This window comes from Bubalus bubalis, chromosome 18, assembly GCF_019923935.1.
Source record: "Bubalus bubalis isolate 160015118507 breed Murrah chromosome 18, NDDB_SH_1, whole genome shotgun sequence".
Taxonomy (NCBI): domain Eukaryota; kingdom Metazoa; phylum Chordata; class Mammalia; order Artiodactyla; family Bovidae; genus Bubalus; species Bubalus bubalis.
Window position 1 is genome coordinate 3,127,242 of NC_059174.1, and position 22,904 is coordinate 3,150,145.

The following is a 22,904-nucleotide window of genomic DNA, read 5'->3' on the forward strand; positions in this document are numbered from 1 at the left end:
TTCATATCTTCAAGGAAAAAATGACATTTAATAAGCAGGCCAGTGATTTTCGCAATACATGATGTAATGAGATGTTTTCAAAGGAATCCATGAGTTTCTTAAAATTTCCCTCTATGTTTTAAACAAAATTATCAGGGTCATTGAGTAAAGGCACAGTGTATTCAATAATATACAGCTTTATAATTTGTATAATATGTATTTTGTTCAGTATTGTTGAGGTTGCGTTTCACTTCACTGCAGCAGAAGCAGAGTGTACGTTCTGATTTGCTAGTAATATATAAATCTCCCTTTCTTTGAGGGAGAGCCTGTGAGGGTGAAATTTTCTTGAAAATGAATCTAGTGAAGAAATGATACCTATAAAACCACACACTCAATATTCGATGTTATCAAAATATTGTTAGATACATAACTATACATATATACATATGTAATAAGAAACACAATTAAGTAAAAGTAAAAAAAATCAAAAAATAATAATTGTGACCTGACAGTGACCTGTATTCAGTGGCGTGTCAGTGGTGCTTATTGTGCAAAGAAAATTTTGACATTCTTAATTCAATCGGGGGGTTCAATGATGTAAAACAATTTCACAAGGACTTTGTAACTTAAAAAGGCTCACATCACTTGGGAATTTTTTTAGCAAATAAAGAGAACATAAATATAATGGATTTGAATAATACAATTTTTCTTTTAGTCTAAGGTGGACCCTGGGTAGCATAATCTGAATATACAACAGATAACTACAAGAATTTAAAGTTGTCAAAACTAACATTTTTACCCTTTGGTAAATATATCTATGAGATATGTTTTGAAATCTAAGTATGACTATATTAAATCTCTCATTTGGGCTAAACATGTAGTGATATCAAATACATTTATAATTATTAGCTGTTTTTTGAAAGTCTTTTTAAGAACAGTTTCTTGGCTTTACTTTTTTTCTTTTAATTAATTTATTTTTTATTGAAGAATAATTGATTTACAGAATTTTGCTGTTTTCTTTAAAACTACTTTATTGAGGTATAGAATCAGCATACATAAAGCTATATTATATTTAATGTATACAACTTAATACATTTTCTTGGATTTTGTTGCTGTTTAGTCACTCAGTTATGTCTGACTCTTCTGCATTCCCTTGGACTGTAGCCCGCTAGGCTCCTCTGTCCATGGGATTTCCCGGGCAAGAATACTGGAGTGGGTTGCCATTTCCCCTTCCACCAAATCTTCCTGACTCGGGGACTGACCCACGTCTCTACCACTGAGCCACCTGGGAAGCCTGTTTTTACATTAATAATGATTTGACCCTTTTATTAAGCTTTCCTGTGTTATGGGAGCTAGAAAATTTGCCTTAGTTGTTTTCATACAGTGTTCACGACACTCTTGGAAGGCAGGTATAAATAATAAGTCTTAGAGAGATTTGGTGACTTGCTCAAATGGGTGAAAGAAGTAGAAATTCAAAAGTCTTGCTCTTGGTCTCCTCCCCTCCCCTGTTTCATTCAAGTGGGCCACAGTGCTGTTTTAACTGGGATCAATTTTATTTTATTTTTAGGCCATTTTTCTTTTCTTTTCTCATATACAAACTACTTAATTTCTAATTATTTATTTATTTTCTTGTATAAAAATGTGAACTAGAGCATCACACTAATTTGTTTTAGAGGACTATTGGTTACAGAGGAATATTGTCTGTGAGCACTCTTGGTGGTTATCGCAGGTGGCTGAGTTCACTTTTCATCCATAAAATACAGAGACATTTTAACTCTTCTGAGATAGTACAATCTGAAATTTTAATGCCCATGATTTCTGTAAATTTTGAAGGAAAATTGCTTTTAACTGTCTTTAATGGAAAAATAAGGTACTGAAATACTGGCATGTTATAAAAACTTTACCCAGCCTTTGCCAACATCTAGAGCAGCACTGTCCAGTGTGGCTTTCCATGGATGGAAATGTCCTATATGTGAATCGTCCAGCACGGCAGCCGCTGTTGAGCACTTGAAATGCAGAAGGTGCGGCAGAGCACCAGGCTCTAATAGTAACACGGCTAGTGGGTGCCATGTTGAACAGCAGGTCAAAGTGAAATGGCTTCAAGCATCCATCCCCCTCATAGGGCTGACTGCCCACACTGTTCAGACAGCACGCAGAAAGTCAGCTAGTGTCTTTAAGAAAACAAGAGAACTCTGTTACTGCACTCTTCCTGTTTCTTGCCTCTGTAGAGACGCATTATCATGTTTGCAAAAGTAACGACCAGTTTTACTTGTAGGAGATTAACCCCAGCTATCCCCACTCTTCTGTAACAGTGGTTTTTCTGCCTGAGAGTTGGAGAACTGCTCCCTGAAGACACTTTACAGCTCTTCAGCTGCTGGGCACAAAACCTGCCGTGCTTTGTGGATCTGAAGATCTAGGTGGTGGGTGGATTTGATTTTCCTGGACCTGCCGGAGGACAAAATTGTTTCTGCTTCATTATCCTAAGAAATGGAAACTTTTCAGGAGGCGGTCTAGAGTTCTAAAACATAAATATTGGTAGCTATAAAAGATATTCAAACTTCTTATCTAAGGAATTCTTTGTTTTCTGTAGTAACTGTGTTCCCTCATGTTTATATCATTTCACTATAAAGATATCACAAATCTAGGCATGACATTTCTGAATGCTATGCATTCCTACTGGAATAAGCTTTTTCTATCAGAGAAGTAAAACTCTGATTGCTGTAGTCACAAGATTTTACCAAGACAAAACTGTACAGAAGGCAAATCCATCTTTGACATGTAATTATCTTTTTCTGCATCCTCTCCTTCCCCCACCACATCTATTCTTTATTCTGTTCTTTTCCCCTTTTCTGTCTAACCCTCTTGAATGGCTGATCTTCGCCCTCTTCTAAATCATGGTTGGTTCCTAGGAAGGGGGCTGAAATTCAGATGAGGATGATCAAAAATAGTCTTACCTTTTTAGTATACTTGAATTTTAAGCACAATGTTATTTCTGTTTAAGAAATTGAGTATTTTGTCTTATGCTAAACATATTTAAAATAATTTGATGCAATCAAGAGTTTACTTCCTAGCTCCTGAAATCTCACCCCAATTTTGGGTAACTAAAGTTCTTATGTGTAAAGTTAATCCTGATTTATGGTCTCTTAATCTTTCTAAATCAATGAAGACATCTAAATCAGGAAAGAACATATGTGGATAATGCATCAGTGGATACTGGTGTCATGATGCCTTATGATGTTAAATCAGACATGATAAGTCACATTAACGGTATGTACTTTTGATATAGTCACCTGGTGGTTCAGATGGTAAAGAATCTGCCTGCAATGCAGGACACCTGGGTTCAATCCCTGGCTCAGAAAGATGCCCTGGAGAAAGGAATGGCTACTCACTCCAATATTCTTAGAGAAGGAAATGGCAACCCACTCCGATATTCTTACCTGAAGAGGTCCATGGACAGAGGAGCCTGGTGGGCTACAGTCCATGGGATTGTAAAGAGTCAGATACAACTAAGAGATTTTCACTCGCTCACTTTTGATATAGTATAATAGGAACGGCAAGTGGGCCTTAGGAAGCATCACTACCAACAAAGCTAGTGGAGGTGATGGAATTCCAGCTGAGCTATTTCAAATCCTAAAAGATGATGCTGTGAAAGTGCTGCACTCAATATGCTAGCAAATTTGGAAAACTCAGCAGTGGCCACAGGACTGGAAAAAGTCAGTTTTCATTCCAATTCCAAAGAAAAGCAATGCCAAAAAATGCTCAAACTACTGCACAATTGCACTCATCTCACACACTAGCAAAGTAATGCTCAAAATTCTCCAAGCTTGGCTTCAATAGTATGTGAACCGAGAACTTCCAGGTGTTCAAGCTGAATTTAGAAAAGGCAGAGGAACCAGAGATCAAATTGCCAACATCCACTGAATCATAGAAAAAGCAAGAGAGTTCTAGAAAAACATCTATTTCTGCTTTATTGACTATGCCAAAGCCTTTGACTGTGTGGATTACAACTGTAGAAAATTCTTAAAGAGATGGGAATGCCAGACCACCTTACCTGCCTCTAGAGAAATCTGTATTCAGGTCACGAAGAAACAGTTAGAAATCGACATGGTACAATGGACTGGTTCCAAATTGGGAAAGGAGTATGTCAAGGCTGTATATTGTCACCCTGCTTATTTAACTTATATGCAGAGTTCATCATGAGAAATGCTGGGCTAGATGAAGCACAAGCTGGAATCAAGACTGCTGGGAGAAATATCAATAACCTCAAATAAGCAGATGACATCACCCTTATGGCAGAAAGTGAAGAGGAACTAAAGAGCCTCTTGATGAAGGTGAAAGTGGAGAGTGAAAAATCTGGCTTAAAGCTCAACACTTAAAAAACGAAGATCATGGATGGAATCTGGTCCCATTGCTTCATGGCAAATAGATGGGTAAACAATGGAAACAGTAACAGACTGTATTTTCCTGGGCTCCAAAATCACTGCAGATGGTGACAACAGCCATGAAATTAAAAGATGCTTGCTCCTTGGAAGAAAAGCTATGACCAACCTAGACAGCATATTAAAAAGCAGAGACATTACTTTGCCGACAAAGGTCCAGCTAGTGAAAGCTATAGTTTTTCCAGTAGTCATGTATGGATGTGAGAGTTGAACCATAAAAAGGCTGAGCGCTGAAGAATTGATGGTTTTGAACTGTGGTGTTGGAGAAGACTCTTGAGAGTCCCTTGGACTGCAAGGAGATCAAACCAGTCAATCCTTAAGGAGATCAGTCCTGAGTATTCATTGGAAGGGCTGATGTTGAAGCTCCAATACTTGGGCCACCTGATGTGAAGAACTGACTCATTGGAAAAGACCCTGATGCTGGGGAAGATTGAAGGCAAGAGGAGAAGGGACAACAGGATGAGATGGTTGGATGGCATCACCGACTCGATGAACTTGAGTTTGAGCAAACTCTGGGAGTTGGTGATGGACAGGGAGGCCTGCAGATTTGGACACAATTGAGTGACTGAACTGAACTGACTGAATGGGAACGGCACTTTATCTCCAGTCTTCCCTTTGTTATCATTCCAGTTTAATCATAAGAAAAGTAACAGACAAATTCCAATACAAGACATTGTACAGAATAACTGACCAGTATGCCTCAAAACTGCTGCTGCTGCTGCTAAGTCGCTTCAGTCGTGTCCGACTCTGTGCGACCCCACAGACGGCAGCCCACCAGGCTCCCCCGTCCCTGGGATTCTCCAGGCAAGAACACTGGAGTGGGTTGCCATTTCCTTCTCCAATGCATGAAAGTGAAAAGTGAAAGTGAAGTTACTCAGTCATTTCCGACTCCTAGCAACCCCGTGGACTGCAACCTACCAGGCTCCTCCATCCATGGGATTTTCCAGGCAAGAGTACTGGAGTGGGTTGCCATTGCCTTCTCCTCAAAACAGTAAAAAAGAAGGAAAGCTTGATAAAGAGTTAAAGCCAAAAGTATCCTGTGTGTGAAGTCACTCTGTTGTGTCTGACTCTTTGTGACCCCATGGACTGCAGCCCATCAGGCTCCTCTGTCCATGGAATTTTTTAGGCAAGAGTACTGGAGTGGGTTGCCATTTCCTTCTCCAGGGGATCTTCCCGACCCAGGGATTGAACCTGCGTCTCCCGCATTGCAGGCAGATGCTTTACCATCTGATACCTCCAAAAGTATCCTAAGGAGGCGCAAATACTAAATGTAATGTAGTGTCCCTGGTGGGATCCTAGGATACGTAAAGTACATTAGGAAACACAAACGGGGGTCTGAGTAAGATATGACCTTTTAGTTAATGATAATATACGAGTGTTGACTCATTAGTCATAACAAATGTACCAAACTAATATAAGATATCAATCATAGAAAAAACTATGTGTGTGGGGGTGTAAATGGGAGCTTTCTGTTCTTTGTAATTTCTCTATAAATCATAAAGTTTTAAAATTAAAATTCATTTTTATTACAATACTTAATATGTTAAAATAAAATATTTAAGAAATATTTAAAATTAAAAAAAAATTTTAAACTGATTTTCAAAAGTCATTAATGACATCACACTTAATGTATTATATTTTATTCAGAATGATATCTGAAAATCCTAAATGCTCTTTTTTGAAAACTATTATACTTCATACTTTAAATCTTGTTGCATTATGCAAACTATGTAAAGAGATGCATATGTATAATTTCTGAGGAGAGTGTCCAGTGTCGCCTACAGTTTTTACCTTTATTTGCAAAGTGTCTTTATTATGTAAGGGTTGTGTCAGGTGAGATATTAATAGGAAAAATCCACTGCTCGAGCTCTGGGTATTTGCAGAGTTGCAAAACTCAGTATGTGTGTTATTATCAAAGTCATCACTTAAGCTATTTGTAACACACTGATTAAAAGAGAAAACAAAATAGTAATAAGGCAGTATAAAGATCGCTTGTGAAAAGTGCATTTAAGTTATACAATGTTGAGCCCCTTAACTGAAAATATAATACAAAATAAACGTAAATACCATTAATAAAATATTAACTCAGTGACGTTTCAATCCTAATGAAAAAGACAGTGAACAGTTTTGTATGTTGACTGTTATGGCAAAGAAAACATTGTTTATAGTCAGTATAAATATATTTGGGAAGGGGCTTTTGGCAGTAACGTTCTTGCCCTATAAATAGGTTTCTCAGACCAATTTCCACGTGTGTGAGGTCCCCCACACCAACAAGCAATTCTCAGACAGCAGCGGCATCCAGAAATGGCATCAGGTTCCTCAGGTTGAGGGTTCAGTCCTACAAGACCAGCACCCTGTCCCCACTTCAGACTTCAGTCATGAGTCCAGGTTGTTACCAGTGCTTCTGACTGACCAGCTATAAATCAGAGCTTTCCAGGACCCCCGCCTTGGGTTCAATTAATTTGCTTAAGTGGTTCCCAGAACTCAGAAATACTGTACTTACTAGGCCAACGGCTTATTATAACAGGATTTAACTCAGGAACAGATGAAAGAGATACCTAGAGCAAGGTAAGGGGAGGGGCGTGGAGCGTCCATGCCCCTACCAGGAGCACCACCATCCGTCACCTCTCCACGTGTTCACCAACCTAGATGCTCTCAGACAGCTGTCCTTTTGGGGGTTTATGGAAGCTTTGATTACATAGGCATGCTTAATTCAACCTCCAGTCCCCATCCTTAGAAGTCACCTCATTCACATATCACAAGACATCTTTAAAACTGTCAACACAAGAGATTCTAGGAGTTTGGGGAGCTCTTGAGCCAGGAACCAAGGAAGAAGACCAAATGAATATAAGAGAAGTACATTTGGTCATTCCGATGACCAAAACACATTTCTCATGAATCACAAAAAGAATCAATTTTGAGTAGTCACATCAACAAAACTGCAGAACAGGAAGCCCAGCCTCTCCTCCCCGCAGGGAGACACCCACAAACCAACTGCCTTTGTAAGAAATCCAAAAGCCAGGTAAGAGGTTCAGGCACCAGGTAACACAGTTCACATGAATAAGGGAAATGAAGGAGTTGCATCTTAATCTCTTTCCACTCTTTTGCTGTGACTTTGTTCCTCTGTGACCTGATGATCCTTTTTTCAATTTGAAGTACAGTCCAGGAGCCTCTGTCTACACTGTGGTGGGACACACTTCTCTGGCAAGTTATACCAAAAGGAAATTGAAAGCCTTACTTTAGAAATTCTAACCTTTTTAGTTTGATTTATAATGCTTTCCCAGGCAGGGTCTGGCCCATAATATGCATATGACAAACCTGAAGCACCAGCAGTTGTTTTTATCTTAATCAGTGGAAAATATAACCACAAGTGTATACACGGGGAGAAATGATTTGTGACGTCTGAATCAGCAGTACTGTAATGTGCGAAATTAGGTCTCTACGCTTTTCTGGTTTTTTTTCCCATTCAGACTCATTGGCTTTTTTTTTTTTTTTTCCTCCTGACATTAAGCACCACTCTGGAAGGGATGGAGAAAAAAAAAAAGCACAAATCAGTAGGTCTTGGTGAACAGCCCTTTTCTGCCACCAATGAGTCATGTCCCTCTAGCAAGTTATAATCCTCTCCTCATCAGATTTATCATCTGTGCAAAAAGAGCTGTAATAATATAGTGATTACAGGAACAATATTGATTGTCTGACTCTCAGGGGCTTTTACTTCAGAAGCATTGTCTCAGCCATGAAGTTGATACTCTACTTATCCTTGGTTCACAGATGAGGAGACTGAGAATGAGGAATGGTACACAGCTTGCTCAAGGGCAGGCTTGAAGCTGGGCTACCAGACTCCAACACTGCCTGCTCAAACCACTTCTCTGAACAGTCAGCGTGCAGAATGCTAAGGCCAGTGAGTGATTACGGACCCACCGTGCTAGGCATTCAGTGGGGGATTGTCACAAATTATATCAGGATGACTCTGAGACATTATTCTCATATCTTTTTAAAAAAAGGAAGTCGAAGAGTGATCAGAACCACAGTGAAAGCTGAATTCATATCTGGGCTTCTTGGTTATAATGTCTAAACTCTCTCCACTGCGTCATGTGGTCAGTGTGGCTCTCTCCTCTCTGAGGCCGTCAGGCAGAGTCTGGTGGTGCAGTGGCTTAAAATGCCTGAGCGTTTTATTAAGTGCCAGCCTCCAAGTCATTCTATCACCTTAGCCCACTGATATGGAAAAATCCATCTTTAATGGCTGCTATGAAAATTTACACTTTGTCCTAAAGAAGTTATTATTGCCAGGAAATGTCCAGTTATTTTTAATGTTTGATATGTGTAGTGATCCTTTTAAAATGTATCCTCTAATTTATTTTATGGGAACAATTAAGTATAAAGTTTTAGTAGAAAGACAACTTTTCTCTTCTGGAGAGTCTGAGACCCATTCCCCTGTGTGGAGTCATCGAAGGAAAGAGTTTTAGAGCTTTGTGGCCCAGAATGCCGAGCCTACTCTCTGTGGCACTTTGGACAGACTGCTGAACTTCACTGAGGCTCAGTCTGTTTGTCTGTTAAATGGGCACCATGATATTTCCCTCAAAGATTTCTATAATAATTTCATTAGATAACGAGTGGCATATATGTTCAACAATATTTAATCCCTTTGATAATTACTTAACAGAAATCATACATTTATATCTGCTTTGGCTTAACATGCTATGTTTGAAAATAACAAAACCAGGGATATTGGTCTAGAAATACAGAGTAAACACTTAAGCAACGACCTTTCTTTTCCACTGCTGTCTTTTTTTTTTTTTTTTTTTTTTTTAACAGACCTCAGGTTTTCACTGGCACTGGCAGAGGTCAGGAAGGAGTTATACTCTTATGTGAGGGGCAGCAAGTCCTCGAATGAGAGCAGTAAGACTGGGGTCAGAAAAACAAATCCAGTCCTTGGTGCTTCTCTTACGAACTCTATGCTCTCCTCAAATCATTTAAATTCCTGTTCTTGTTTTCTCATCTGCAAAATAGAAACATTAAAAATACCTGTTCTGCTTTGTTTGCAGGCAAGAGCTATCTCTTATGGTTATACCGGAGATGACTTCTCCCATTTCCCCCTTATTTCATTCATTTCATAGCAAGGTTGCCGCTGCTGAATGCTTCTGTTTCTTCTTATTTGTTATCACCAAGAAGTGCTTGAGAACCTCAGGATTCCCATTCTGATAAAATTTAGCACATTCTAAGTTAAATATCTTGACATTTATTTTAAAGAGATTATCCTTCTATGACCCATGCAATACACTTATTTATGTGATATTACCTTCATTATTTAAATATTTTAATATTCTGTTCAAGAACTGGTAGTATCTGTGGATCAGCCATTAGAAGAATAATTTTTCTGTAGTTGGTGATCTTCTGAACTCAACTTTATTCCTCTGTCCTCTAGACCATTTGAAAACATCTTTATATTGTTTAGGAGGTATGGTATAAGTGTGTTGTGTGTGTGTGTGTGTGTGTGTGTGTGTTTGTGGGGGTTCCTTTTCTTCAGTATCTCGTCATTTTTATTTTGGGGCCTTTTGAGAATTGTTATTAAAGGATTTGATTGTAGTATGCCACTGTGTATTCACAGCCTGACGCATTCATCAAAATAGATCTAGCCAAAGCATTCAGTTTGTGGATTTGTACTCCTGATGCACTAAAATAAGAAATGTTAATTTCTTGTAGACTATTACTAGATGATTTTAAATATGTGCCAAACAGGAATGTCTGTTTCCTTGTGAGGCAATTCCATAATAAAAATGCTGGCACCATAGCTGAAGAGGAGAATTTTATATAAACAGAGGAAAAACAACAGCAAGTATTTTCCCCAAGGACAGTTTTAGCTACAATTTAGCAATGCTGCTTAGTTACTTCTGTCTCATTTTATGCTTTTGTTTTGAAACAAAGCGCAATTTTACCTGGATGCACTCCCGGATAATCAGGAATTAGCTCAGTACGTTGACTGGCTTTGCTGAAGGCGAGACCTCCGGAAAATCAGGAGGCTCCACCGCCTCGCCCCGCCCCCCCGCTGACATCTCCAGAGGGGAGAAAAGGGTTAAGGATTATTGAAGAATAGAAGAGACGGGGAGGGAGCCCCGAGGAGGCCCTGGAGCAGCAGGCCGCGCCTCCAGGTCCAGCTTTCATCAGCGGCGCAGCGCGCAGCGGAGCTCCGAGCACCGCTGCGTATTAGGAGGAGGGACGCGGCTGCCAATTTCTGGGACCACGGCTGCGAGGGGTGGGCGTGGCCTCGGCAGTGTGAATGCTTGTTAGAAAAGATGCTGGGCGCTTTTCATTGAGCAGTCAGGGCTGTGGTGTGCGTGTTTGTGTGTGTGTGTGTATGTGTGTGTGTGAGTGAGTGAGTGAGAGAGAGGGGTGCTGTTCAGAGAGAGAAGGAGGGAGACTGAGCGACCCAGAGGTGCTGAAGACCCAGACAGAGCTGGGCGAGGGACTGAGAACAGCACTGGAGCCGTCGGAGAGCCACTCAAGATCTTTTGGGGGAGCCCAGTAAATGTGAACATGGGGTCTGTCACGGGAGCTGTCGTCAAGACGCTACTTTTGCTGTCTACTCCAAATTGGAACAGGGTTTTAGCTGGGAATTCCTGTAAGTATACATACATGATTTAAAACTTGCAGGGGGCCTCTCTGCAAAACTTTAATTCTGTTCTTTTTTTTTTTTATGATTATTATTTGCAACTCGGACTGCCTCAAAGCATATTGCTATAAAGGAAACATCATTTAAAAAATCTTGCGAATATGACTGGGTTTACACATGTCATTCCTCTGGGTCCGGTCAGAATATGCCAAGTATCATTTCTCGTCCTTTTTTTTTTTTGTCTGTGAACAGAATCTTATCTTCTGGTATTTGTGTATTCATTGAGAAAGCTGAAGTTCTCCTAAAGCACTAAATTAGCATCTGAACCAAGGAATAGCCAGTGAATGTTCCTTCTTCATTTCTGCCCTTTTTTAGGTTTACTGAATTTAATTGGAATTATGTGTAGCAGGAAAACAAACTGGCAGACTTTGCATGATGCTGCATTAGCTTAGATTTCTGAAGTTTGCGCTTTAGCAGACCAATAGGTGGCTGCGCCTTTAAAATGATGCCAGGATAATAGCTGAAATGTGCTGCAGAATCCAGGGGCAGAATTGGGGAGGTGAGCCTTAATACTCGGAGTTGCGTTCTCAGTGCCACCAGAATGAGCCTTCAGCATTGCTGAGAGAGCGCACTTGAGCCCTGAATGTCACTTAAAGAAAATACACTCAGGTGATTTTTCAGAAGTACTATCCTTGAATTTTTAGCTTCATAAATTTGTGATTGAATAATCTGGTTCTGAGTTAATGGTATGAGGGAGGATTTATTTAAGACCTTGTTTCTAATGTAAGTATCATCCAAAATAATTTGGCAGAGATCTCTCCATCCAGGTTTTATTAGAGAGAAGAAAAGTTTTAAAAGTTATATTTGGCAAAACTAATACAATTATGTAAAGTTTAAAAATAAGATAAAATTTAAAAAAATTAAAAAAAAATAAAAATAAAATAAAATAAAAGTTATATTTGGCCTAAAATCTCTAAATGGGAGAATTTCCCCCTTCTTGATGAATGATCAACAAGCTCAGCAAATATGATTTTTTCTTTCTTGTACTTCAGAGGTAAAGCTTATCTACTGGTAAGGCCTGTTCAAGACTTTGTGTCACTATTGTTCAACCAGCTTTAGGTTTGGGGACACAAATAAGCCAGTAACCAGACATTTGCTTGGGCACATCCCTTGAGTGCACTGAAGCACTCTGATGTGGGAAGAACATTAGAAATGACCTTACTGGCACAAGTCAAATGCTCATTTACATGGAATGGCCGCTGTGCTTTCATGCTTCCATTCACTATTAACTCATTTAATGGTGTGGTGCCTCTATCATTCTGAAGGAAGAGGACTTCACTTGGGTGCTGTGCTGTGTCTCAGTCTCTGTTTTCATTTGTGGGTGTAAGAATGCCGTGAGTCAAGAAAATGTGCATGTTTTCACCTAGTCAAAATCTTGGGAGGCTCTCAAAGTAGCCTTTGCAACAAACAATAATAACACAGACCCACTTGCACACACACAAAGTTTTGTAGAAAAGGCATAATACATCGTCCAACTACTGAAGTTCAATAAAAAAGGAAGCACTAGAGGTCACTCTTACAATGGAAAGCACATCATTTGAAGCGTCCTTCCCTTAAGAAAAGCAGAGCTGAAGTCTGGCATAGAGGCAGTCTTGTCTTTACAGTACACTGGCTGTTTGAGTTTATAATCAGTTAATGTAACTGATTGGGCTACTTGTTTACATTTGTTTGCTTTCTTGAAGTCCAATAAAAGGCAGAATGACATCCAGTAGCTTTCTTTGTAATGTATCTTCTTCAAAGGAAAGATGAGCTGCTGAGAAGATCTGAGAAGAGTAGAATGTTTGTGGGTGCTTACCTCTGGTTGGGCTTATTTTTCAGGAAGTCGTTTAATGTTCTTTTACACATTCGATAAACTTAAAGAACCTATAGGTTCTTAAATTCTTAGGGACTTTTAAATATTAAAGTTGGAATTCTTGGTTACCAATATATTTTCAGAGTTGGCTGTTCTTAAAGTGTCATAAATACAGGTAAAATGACTTCAGATAATTAAAGGTGCAGTTAGCAATTTCTTATTCCTATCACATTGATAATATAATTTGTTGCAATAGATATAAAAGAAAAATTCATTTCCCAATTTCATTTCACTCTTTAACATTTGGTATTTTGGTGTGTGAAGGAAGCAAGGCCTACATATTACCAAGTCAGGGTGCTTCATATGTTGTATCTTTTTTGGAGGAACAAGTATATATGTTTACCAGAAAGGTTGAAATTCAGTGTATGGACAAGTGACCATCAACCAGCATGCCAGCATGAGTATTTTTAAAGTATTGTAACTCCAGTAATTCTTTTGGACAAGACTTTTATATTAAAACATGACTCAATCTTGAACACCAGTATTAAAGTCAGGGAGAACTGAATGGAAATTAAGAAAATTAAAGGTCAGTCTCTCAGGTGAATACAAAGACATGGAACAGCTGATTCCCCAGTAAGCAAGTCTGCAGTGCATTGCATCGGCCCAAGACTGCCTAAGGCTGCCAGTGTGAACCTTTGCACAGGTCAGCATCTCTACACCAGGGACAGCTCAGGGATGAGGCAACTTTAATTTGAATGTTAGTTGATGTAATTAATCAACAGGATGACTTTACATTAGAAGGATTCTGTGCGAACACTCACACAGATATTCATGTCCATGTGTGTGTATTTGTGTGTGTGAACATATGTTTATATAAAGATGCAGAAACCACTGGGCCCACGTGCTTCCACATCTTTGGTGGCTTGCTTCTCCTCTTCTACCTAAATATGAAATATGTGGAACCGACCACCTTCTTTGCCTACTGGCACTGTACTTGACATTTCAGAACTGTTGAACCAGCCCCAGGTCTTTCCTCCTTGTTCTGGTCAAGGTGTTTGTTACTGTATTGAAGGGCTCCTTCCACGAAAGTTTAGAGACAGACTCTTCTAGAAGGGCTTGTGCTTTGATAAGTTGCACAGGCTGTTATTGGTTTCCTCACTTGCTACTAAGACACGTGCACTGAGAAGGGAGTCATCTATTTTCAAATTGCTCTCATGAACCCAGTTTTCTTCTGAGTATTAAGACATTGTTAAGTGGGGGGGGGGGGTTTATGTGGTAGAAGAACAGCTGTTAGTCTTGAGGCAAGTTAAGAGTTTTGCTTTTTACTCCTGCACATCATGTGATGGAAGCTCTCTGGCTTCAGATACACTGAGAATTTTAATGCTTACCAAGCAGCTTATGAATGACATAATTAGAGGTTACGTTCTTGCTGTGTGCTTTCTTTTCACTATTTGGAATAAAGACTGTATCTGATATCTACCCTTAAAGAAGCACTAAAGAGTATGTTAAAATTAACAACAGATGACGATAATGACTTAGGTAGATGATCACTCTTGGGGGCTCTGGGATATCACCTAATTGCTACTGGTCAGATTCTCAAATTGCTCAAATTCAGTCTGGTACTTTTTTCTAGAAACTTCCTTCTTTTCCTCCACCCAAATTCTTTTCCATAGCAAAAAATAACCAGAATACAACAACAGTAAAAGGACTGATAAAATAGAATTATATGATACAATACATAGATAGCTGGCCTCAGGATGTAAAGATGAGCCTGAACTTGGACTCACTTTTCTGCCAGCAGTGCTGTATCTGTTTTCATCAGTTTGGTGCATCCCCCTCCCTGACTGTGTGCGCCTCAAAGCCTTTCTGAGTAGAGCAGCCTCCAGCTGTGCAGATAACACAGCTCATAGCCAACAGGCGATCAAACACATGGCTTCCATATGAGGCCTAGTGCTTACCCTAAGTATTTACAAAGCATTTCCATGTCTTCTAAAATTAATTTCAGAATCCATATCATATATAAACAATTCTTTATGGAAGCCAATCTCTGTATCAAGATTGAATTAACTTACCTTGAAAACAATAGGACTGTAAAATATCCCTTGTAAGATAATGTAATACTTAGTTCAGAGGTTGGTAAAATACAGCCCATGGGCCAAGTCTTGCCCACTGCCTGTTTTGTGTCATATTCTGTGAATTAAGAGTGGGTTTTTACATTTTTAAATATTTGAAAAAAAATTAGCTGAAGGATTATTTGTGGCATAAGATAATCATATTAAATTCAAATTTTAGTTGTTCATTCTTCTCATTAGTAGACCTGTATGGCAAAACTTTATACTTAATTATTCTTATATTTTAAATTTTATCAATAAAATCATTTTAAAATTGATTTCCCTCTTGTCATACAAGAACATGCGTAATATTATCTATTCACTAGCTCTTTATATAAAAAGTTCATTGACCTTTGATTTAAAGAATACACAATACAGTATAATGATGTGACCTGGATAGTGAATAAATTACATACTACTATGATAAAATTAAAATTTAGTCTTAATTATTTAGCATACAAATACATTCCTGAAGAATTAAAGTGTAGACTATAATGATACAGTTGCCAGAAGCTATAACAGAAAAGGGCTTCCCTGGTGGCTCAGACAGTAAAGAATCCGCCTGCAGTGCGGGAGACCTGGGTTTGATCCCTGGGTTGGGAAGATCCCCTGGAGGAGGGCATGGCAACCCACTCCAGTATTCTTGCCTGGAGAATCCCATGGACAGAGGAGCCTGGCGGGCTATAATCCATGAGGTCACAGAGTTGGCACAACTGAGCAACTCAGCACACACATAACAGAAAAGGCCTTCATTAGCATCTTCTTGACATATGTCTTTTTAAATACTTTATCCTTCAGAAATCTTGTTATTTCCATGGGTATGAATTATTTATAACTATTTGCAAAGTTGCAGCAGTTTTGGCTGCTAAAGAGTCGCTTTCAATCTCAAGTAATCCCATTAGTATAAGAAGCTCAATAAAGTATATAAGTAATTGCATCTTAGATATTTTGAATGAAAATTCTATTGTTATTTGATACTTTCATGAGTATAAAATATTCCACTCCATAATTATCAGGAACTTGCATTTGAAATCACTGATTGTATGAAGTAAATCATCTTAGGGGAAGAGTGTTCCTGTCCTTTTGACTTTTACAGTAGCTTCCTAAAAATTCTGAAATTGGCAAACTTTCTATAATAAATTGAAAAGTAGAGTTTCATTTAAGCACTGCCCACTGAGAATTTATAATAATTAAGCAGGTGCCTTTCACCTACTCATGCCAAGATAATTAATCTTTATATGAATGCCTTATCTATTTGGAATTGTATTTAATTTTCCTTTCCAAATACTGATGAGTGGCCTCATTTTATTTACCTTATACTGTTTACTATGGTGTTTTTTAGAAGTTTGAGTTAAAAAATAATAGAGAGTATTATATTTTAAAAATTATTTTCCTTGAAATTTAATTGTAGCATTTCCCCCAAAATAAATGGCTATATGTTAATTTATTTTTCATAAAACTGTTTATAATGGTCCAGTGCTAGTGAAGATTTCTGTCTTATCAAAAGACCAGTTCCAGATCATGTCAGCCTAGGACAGTCTCATAAAACTTCCTTAATGGGACTTACTCTGGACATTGGCAAGAGTGATGAGTGGATTCATGACTCTTCATGGTAAATAGATAAAAAAGGATAATGACAGTCGTATTACATGATTCTGAACTTTTTTACAATAGAATATCAGTCTTGCTTTGCAAATACCTCTTTTTCACAATTTGATACTACATTTAGAATCCGAATCCCTTTTACCTTAGATAAGTCATATTAGGGCCTTAATGTTGTCAACTTATGAATCATATGACTGATTAGTCAGGTTACTTAAGAAGTCCTTCTCTGTCCTTTAAAAAAATATTTTCCTTCCCTCCATTGTGACTTCTAAGTTTCCACAATGACCTCGTTCCTGAAAACAGTACGAAAAATAATAAGAATTTATCCAACATTGTTATTTAAATCTCAGATATGTATATTCAGATTGGTGGATGAATGTTTCTGGTGAAAGATTAATATTAAAAAGAATGCAGATTTGGATTTTTTCAGCGGCCTGGTGTTTCCATTCTTGCTTTTAGCTTAATTATTTTTTCATTTTTATTAATTCAGAAATCTTGGCCTCAGTAACATTTCATATTTTTCTAGAATTATTGCAGTTTTTCAAGTTAACTAGTATGATAAGGAAGGATAAACCTGTCATAGAATATGTGCTTGAAATAGGGGAGGTTTCATGGATTAACCATAATCACGAGGTGAACTGAGCTGTGTTCTTGGTGATGGAGGGGTGAATCCTCATAGAATATTTGGATCATTGTTTTAATGGGTATTTCGTTTGGGAACTTTCAGAAATACTCTTTAACAAACAGGTCTTTAAAAGCATGTTTGAATTGTAGCATCAAATGCTAAGGTCAGTTTGATTTTGGCCCCTTTAAAAAGAATACCTGTGGCGGATTCATTTTGATATATGGCAAAACTAATACAATTATGTAAAGTTTAAAAATAAAATAAAATTAAAAAAAAAAAAAAAGAAGAATCTCAGAAAGAGAAGTAAATGCCCCAAAATAAAATGCAAACAAAAGATTATGGATCTTTAGAAGGATGAAAAGTCCTTTAACTCATCAAAGAGCCTCAATTAACTGAATCTACTTAAATGAATAAATCATCCACAATATTAATATCATAATTTGAAGTCTTTGAGTTTTTTTTTTTTTTTGAAAGTTCAAATTTTCTTGAGAAATAATAGGTAGTTTACCCATAAGGCTAAGTTACAATAAATGTATTTCTAAATAACCAAGATGTCTTTGACATTGGATTATCTTTTTAGTTACTTTTGGAGGGAAACTGATGTCTGAGATTTCAAATTTAAATTTCTTCGGTGAGTTCTGAGGCTGTTGTTGTCTGGTTGTGTGCTTCAATTAGGCGTGTATTACGTATCCATGTGTTTATTTATCTGATTTCTAGAACTATCATTCACTGTTTACTATCTGAGAATTTACACCTTCCACAATGCTGATCACTCTGGGATCTTGATGACTATGTGTTGGTAAACACCATTATCAGATATACTACTGCACAAGTAGAGATATTTTTGCTTGCCAGTTGACTTTGAAAGGATAAAGTTTTTGCTAGAACGTCTTTTTGGGCATACATGGTACCAGGAACTACAGTTATTACTTAATGGTAAAGAATTCACATGCAAAATGCGTTACAAATTGTCATTGCTTCAGTTCTTCTGAGTTAAGTTGGCATTTGGAAGAGGAAGAGTATGTGCTTCATTTTTTTTTCTCCCAGTGCATTTTTGTCATGGTTCATGGAAAAGTGTATTCTGGTCATAAAATCAGAGAAATAGCATAACAGGAGGTAAAAATGAGCCTGTTTATGTTACAGTTAATGAGTCATTCCAATGTAATAATTGGAAAAGTGAGTGAAGCCTGAAAACATTTGACATTTTAAGTAGTTTAAAATTAGTAACTATAAAATTTTTTATGCCATAAGTATTTAATAGAGCAGTGAAGAAATTTACCTCTAAGATTTTTAAATCACAAAGGAAAAAAGGGTGTAATATGTATCCGTTGGTCTACAGCTCTAATTACTTTTTTTTTATTAAGTACCTCTTACTACTTGGCAGTGCTCTAGATTAAGATGTTATATGCTTCTAAATTGTAAAAGACGTATTTGTTTCTGTAACCAATATTTTTTCTCCCTCACTGGCAATTATGGTACTTACAAATGAGGCCACAGGTTGATATTAGTTTAGAAACAGCATGTGAAGATATAAATTCAACTGCTTTCCTAAATTACATTTACTGTAGAGTTTTAAGACAAACTACAACCTGTGGTTTCATTTACTTCAGACTTAACTCTGAAGTTATAACGTAGAGAGAGCTATTTTTTGAATGTCCATTGAAGGGCATGGATAAACTCTCCTGGGAACTGGTTGCAGGCCTTGGGATTAGTAGATGGTTGGGTGACAATGAGCAGCCCACAGCTAAGAGCCCCACATCTTCCTTTTAATGTGAACCAGTTACCTTTGTGTTTCAGACCCCGAGGAGAGATTTTTGAGAAAATTTGGGAAAGTTCAACTTATCTCTGGACTAATAGCTTTGTTCCAAAAGATCGAATATGTACTTTTAATTTTTAAAATAATTTTATTTATTTATTTATTTATTCTTTTGGCTGTGGTGGGTCTTGGTTGCTGCCTGGGATTTTCTCTAGTTGCAGCCACTCCCTAGTCGCGGTGTGTAGGCTTCTCACCGCGGCGGCTTCTCTCGTTGCGGAGGGTGGGCTCTAGAGCGCAGGCTCAGTAGCTGCGGTGCGCGGGCTTAGATGCTCCCCGACATGTGGGTTCTTCCAGGACCAGGGATCATACCTGTGTCCCCTGCATTGGCAAGTGGATTCTTTACCACCGAGCCACCAGAGAAACCCTGATTATGTATTTAGATCTTGAAGACTAGTGTTTGGTTTTGAAAGGTAGTGATATGTGTTTGTCTTTTAAGATTCGTTCCTCAGTAGATGCACAGAAGGAAGGAACTAAATGCAAAATGGTCTGTGAGAGAAATGAATTGCTGAGATGAAACTGTGTGTGTATGTGTGTGCACACTGATGTTGGAAGATACTGTGGGTGGGGACTGGGAAACAGGCCATGCTGACAGAGAAACGGAAAACATTCCCCTAGGTGTCACATTTTCAATTAAGTATTGTTGGGATATATAATAAGATTTTTCTTTTATTGCTGCCACACAGAATAGTCTCCCATATAGTTTAAAAACAGTATGTGGGATTAAAAAAATAGCAGGAGGTCTTTTTGCATCCGATTTAAACTCATCCCAAGCAGAGGGACAGTGTTACCCTTCTGTAACCCCAAAGTGCTTTATTTTCTAGAAAATGCCACGAAGACCTTAGGATCCCCAATACTTAACTTCCAGTCAGTCTCAGGGCGCTAGTCTTTATGAATATGGCAACAAAGGCAGAAAATGGCAGGAGAGATTTTGACTTAAAAATCACTAGATAAATTGAAACATAATTTAACTCTTAAAGACAATGTGGTAAAGGGATAGGGCATTCTAAACAAACTTGGCGTTTTTCACATCATTCACTTTTATCTCTCCATTTTGGCTGACTTTAAACAAAAAGAATCTATCTCCAAGGCAGAAAGCTGCATGAATGCTTAGTGATCCTCATAATTAAGGATTTATAATACATATTTACATTTGCCATGTTTAGATGTTTAGGACTTAATTAAAAGAGCATTGCTAAAATAAAAGCAATTCTATCTAAAGTGGTGGTGAGGGAATTTTGTGCAAGGTTATAAAGCTGCTCGATTAGGCTCCTTTGTTTCATTGTGTGTATGATGTTTGAACTGTTGTACTTTAAACATGGAGCCTGTATTATAATCCTCTTAAGAAAACATCACGCACCTCTAAAATGTCATAATACAGCTTCTTAAGTATCATAAGATGTATGTGTGCTAAGTTGCTTCAGTCGCGTCCAACTCTTTGCAACCCTTTGGACAGTAGCCCGCCCCATTCCTCTGTCCATGGGATTCTCCAAGCTAGAATACTAGAGTGGGTTTCCATGTCCTCCTCCAGGGAGGAGGAGGACAAACCCACAACTTTTGTTTCCCTTCATTGGCAGGCGGGTTCTTTACCAAGAGTGCTGCTGTGTAGTCCTTCCTAAAACACACAAAAAGAGAGAACGTTTGGAGAAAGCCCTAAGATAGATTTAAGAAAGCAAAGAGCAAACACTATAGATAACTTCTGTTTTCTTAACTTCATAGCAACCTATAGGATCAAATCACAAAGTGGAATATGATAAAATAAAATAGTTCATAGTCAAATGTCCACTAGAGAAATGGAAAAAGGAAGCTACCAAAAATATGATGTAGAATTTTGGGTACTAAGAATAAAGTTATGATCGCAATAATTTGCTATGCTTGATGCATAAAACTGACTCATCTGCTGGTGTGGCCTTGTAAATGATCATGTTCATGTCTTAGAAACCTTTCCTTCTCTTTCTGTCTCTCTCTCCCTTGCTTTATATATACATATATGTGTGTGCTGCTGCTGCTGCTAAGTTACTTCAGTCGTGTCCTACTCTGTGCGACCCAATAGAAGGCAGCCCACCAGGCTCCCCCGTCCCTGGGATTCTCCAGGCAAGGACACTGGAGTGGGTTGCCATTTCCTTTTTCAATGCATGAAAGTGAAAAGTGAAAGTGAAGTCGCTCAGTCATGTATGACTCTTAGCGACCCCATGGTGTGTGTGTATGTATATATAAATTGCAACATTAATAGATCAGCATGAAAAGAGTGTATGCAGTATCATTAATCACTGAGACTGTCTCTAGAGAAGATGCCAGCAGGGCCCGCTTGTTCTGAGTTAGCAGAATCGAGCCTCCCTTGCTCACTTTGCTGGGTTTGAGGGGCTCCGGCTGTGGCATCTGCCATCGTTATGATTGCCAGGGCTGATCTGGCCGACAAGACTGGCAAGGCGGCTGTCCTCTTCCTCCCTCACTACTTCCTGTGACTCATGCAGTATTTTTAAATACTTACACATATATCCTATTTTTAGATATGTCTGCCATAAAAATGCATTGATGTTTTCAATCAGTGTTTTAAGGCTTTTATCAAAAAAGAAACCAAGTCTTGTCTCATAGCTGTATTTCATTGTTAGGTGTTTTCAGTTGAAGTTCCAGCTTATTAGGGTAGCAAACAAATACCTTCCTGCTCTGAATCTGCTTATCTTTCCCCTTTTGTTGGTCTTGACTGTGTTCTCTCCCTCCCAGTCCTGCCCACCCCGGCCCAAGGGTCCTCCAGCCTAGAGGTATCCAGCCTCTGGGATCTAATGCCTGATGCTCTGAGGTGGAGCTGATGTAGTCATAGAAATAAAGCGCACAGGCAATGTGCTTGAGTCATCCCGAAACCATATACCCCAACCCCAGTCTGTGGAAAAATTGTCCCTGTGGAAACTGGTCCCTGGTGCCAAAAAGGCTGGGGACCACTGCTCTAGCCTCTGTCACCTGGTCTTTCCAGCTGCTGTTCCCTTTGCCTGGTTGCCTTCAATCACTTCCTCTAAATCCTCCTGGAAAACTTACACTGAAACCTAGCCTCACCTCCTTCCTCTGTGGACTCTTACATGATCAAATCACCTCTCCTCTCTCCATCCTCCTAATAGAAATTCAGTAGAACCTTGAGTGTTCATTCACCTATTCCTGATCATAGAGTATCAAATCTGATTTTTTTTTTAAGAAAATACATCTCTGTCTCTGCTTTCTTTTGTATTTATAGCAAATGTCATCTGATAGGCCACTCTGTCAGATCAATTTTGATTGAGAACATTCAGTGGACAGGCGAACAAAAAATACATCATAAATATAAAATTGTATTAGCATCTTCCCCTTTCCAGGCCATCATGCTGCCCCTTCATCTCTGTAGCAACTCCCAGGTCATCACCTTCAATTTGAGAAGTCGTATTGAAAAGTTCTTGCCACATTTCGGGAAGAAATGTTCAACTCCTTTATTTATCCTGCACTTCAATTCCTTTATTTTGTGTTTTCTCATTCGAAGATTTTTCTCCTTTTTGGAAGATAGAAGAAAAATAAAATCAATTTTCTCTTTTCATCATTAACTTTTATTAATAAAGACATACCTGTAGTTTCTTTGCTTTTCTTTTGCCTATAAATATATGCAAAGCGTTTTTCATTGCCTTTAGTAATTTTGACAAGCATGAATGGGTTCTGAACTTGTGTTTTCCTTTTAATTCCACATGTTAAAAAAATATTTTCTTGTAAAACATTGTCACTTTTTAAAGATTACTCACATGTTCCTTCCTCCTGGTGGTATACATTTGGGACTTTCATTTGTAATTCATAGCTTTCCACACATGTTGACATAAATTATCATTAATATTGACAAATATTTGTTTTGTGTTG

General features: G+C 38.3%; 1 protein-coding gene across 1 annotated transcript in view; it reads left to right on the plus strand.

Annotated features, from left to right (window-relative positions):
- The first annotated feature begins 10,385 nt into the window (after window positions 1-10,385).
- The window catches only part of CNTNAP4 (contactin associated protein family member 4), a 283,423-nt gene continuing 270,904 nt past the window's right edge, over window positions 10,386-22,904 (plus strand). Inside the window, exon 1 of the mRNA XM_045163204.1 lies at window positions 10,386-11,037. Within this exon, the coding sequence (XP_045019139.1) occupies window positions 10,953-11,037 (85 nt within the window). The 5' untranslated portion in view covers window positions 10,386-10,952. The remainder of the gene's footprint in view (window positions 11,038-22,904) is intronic.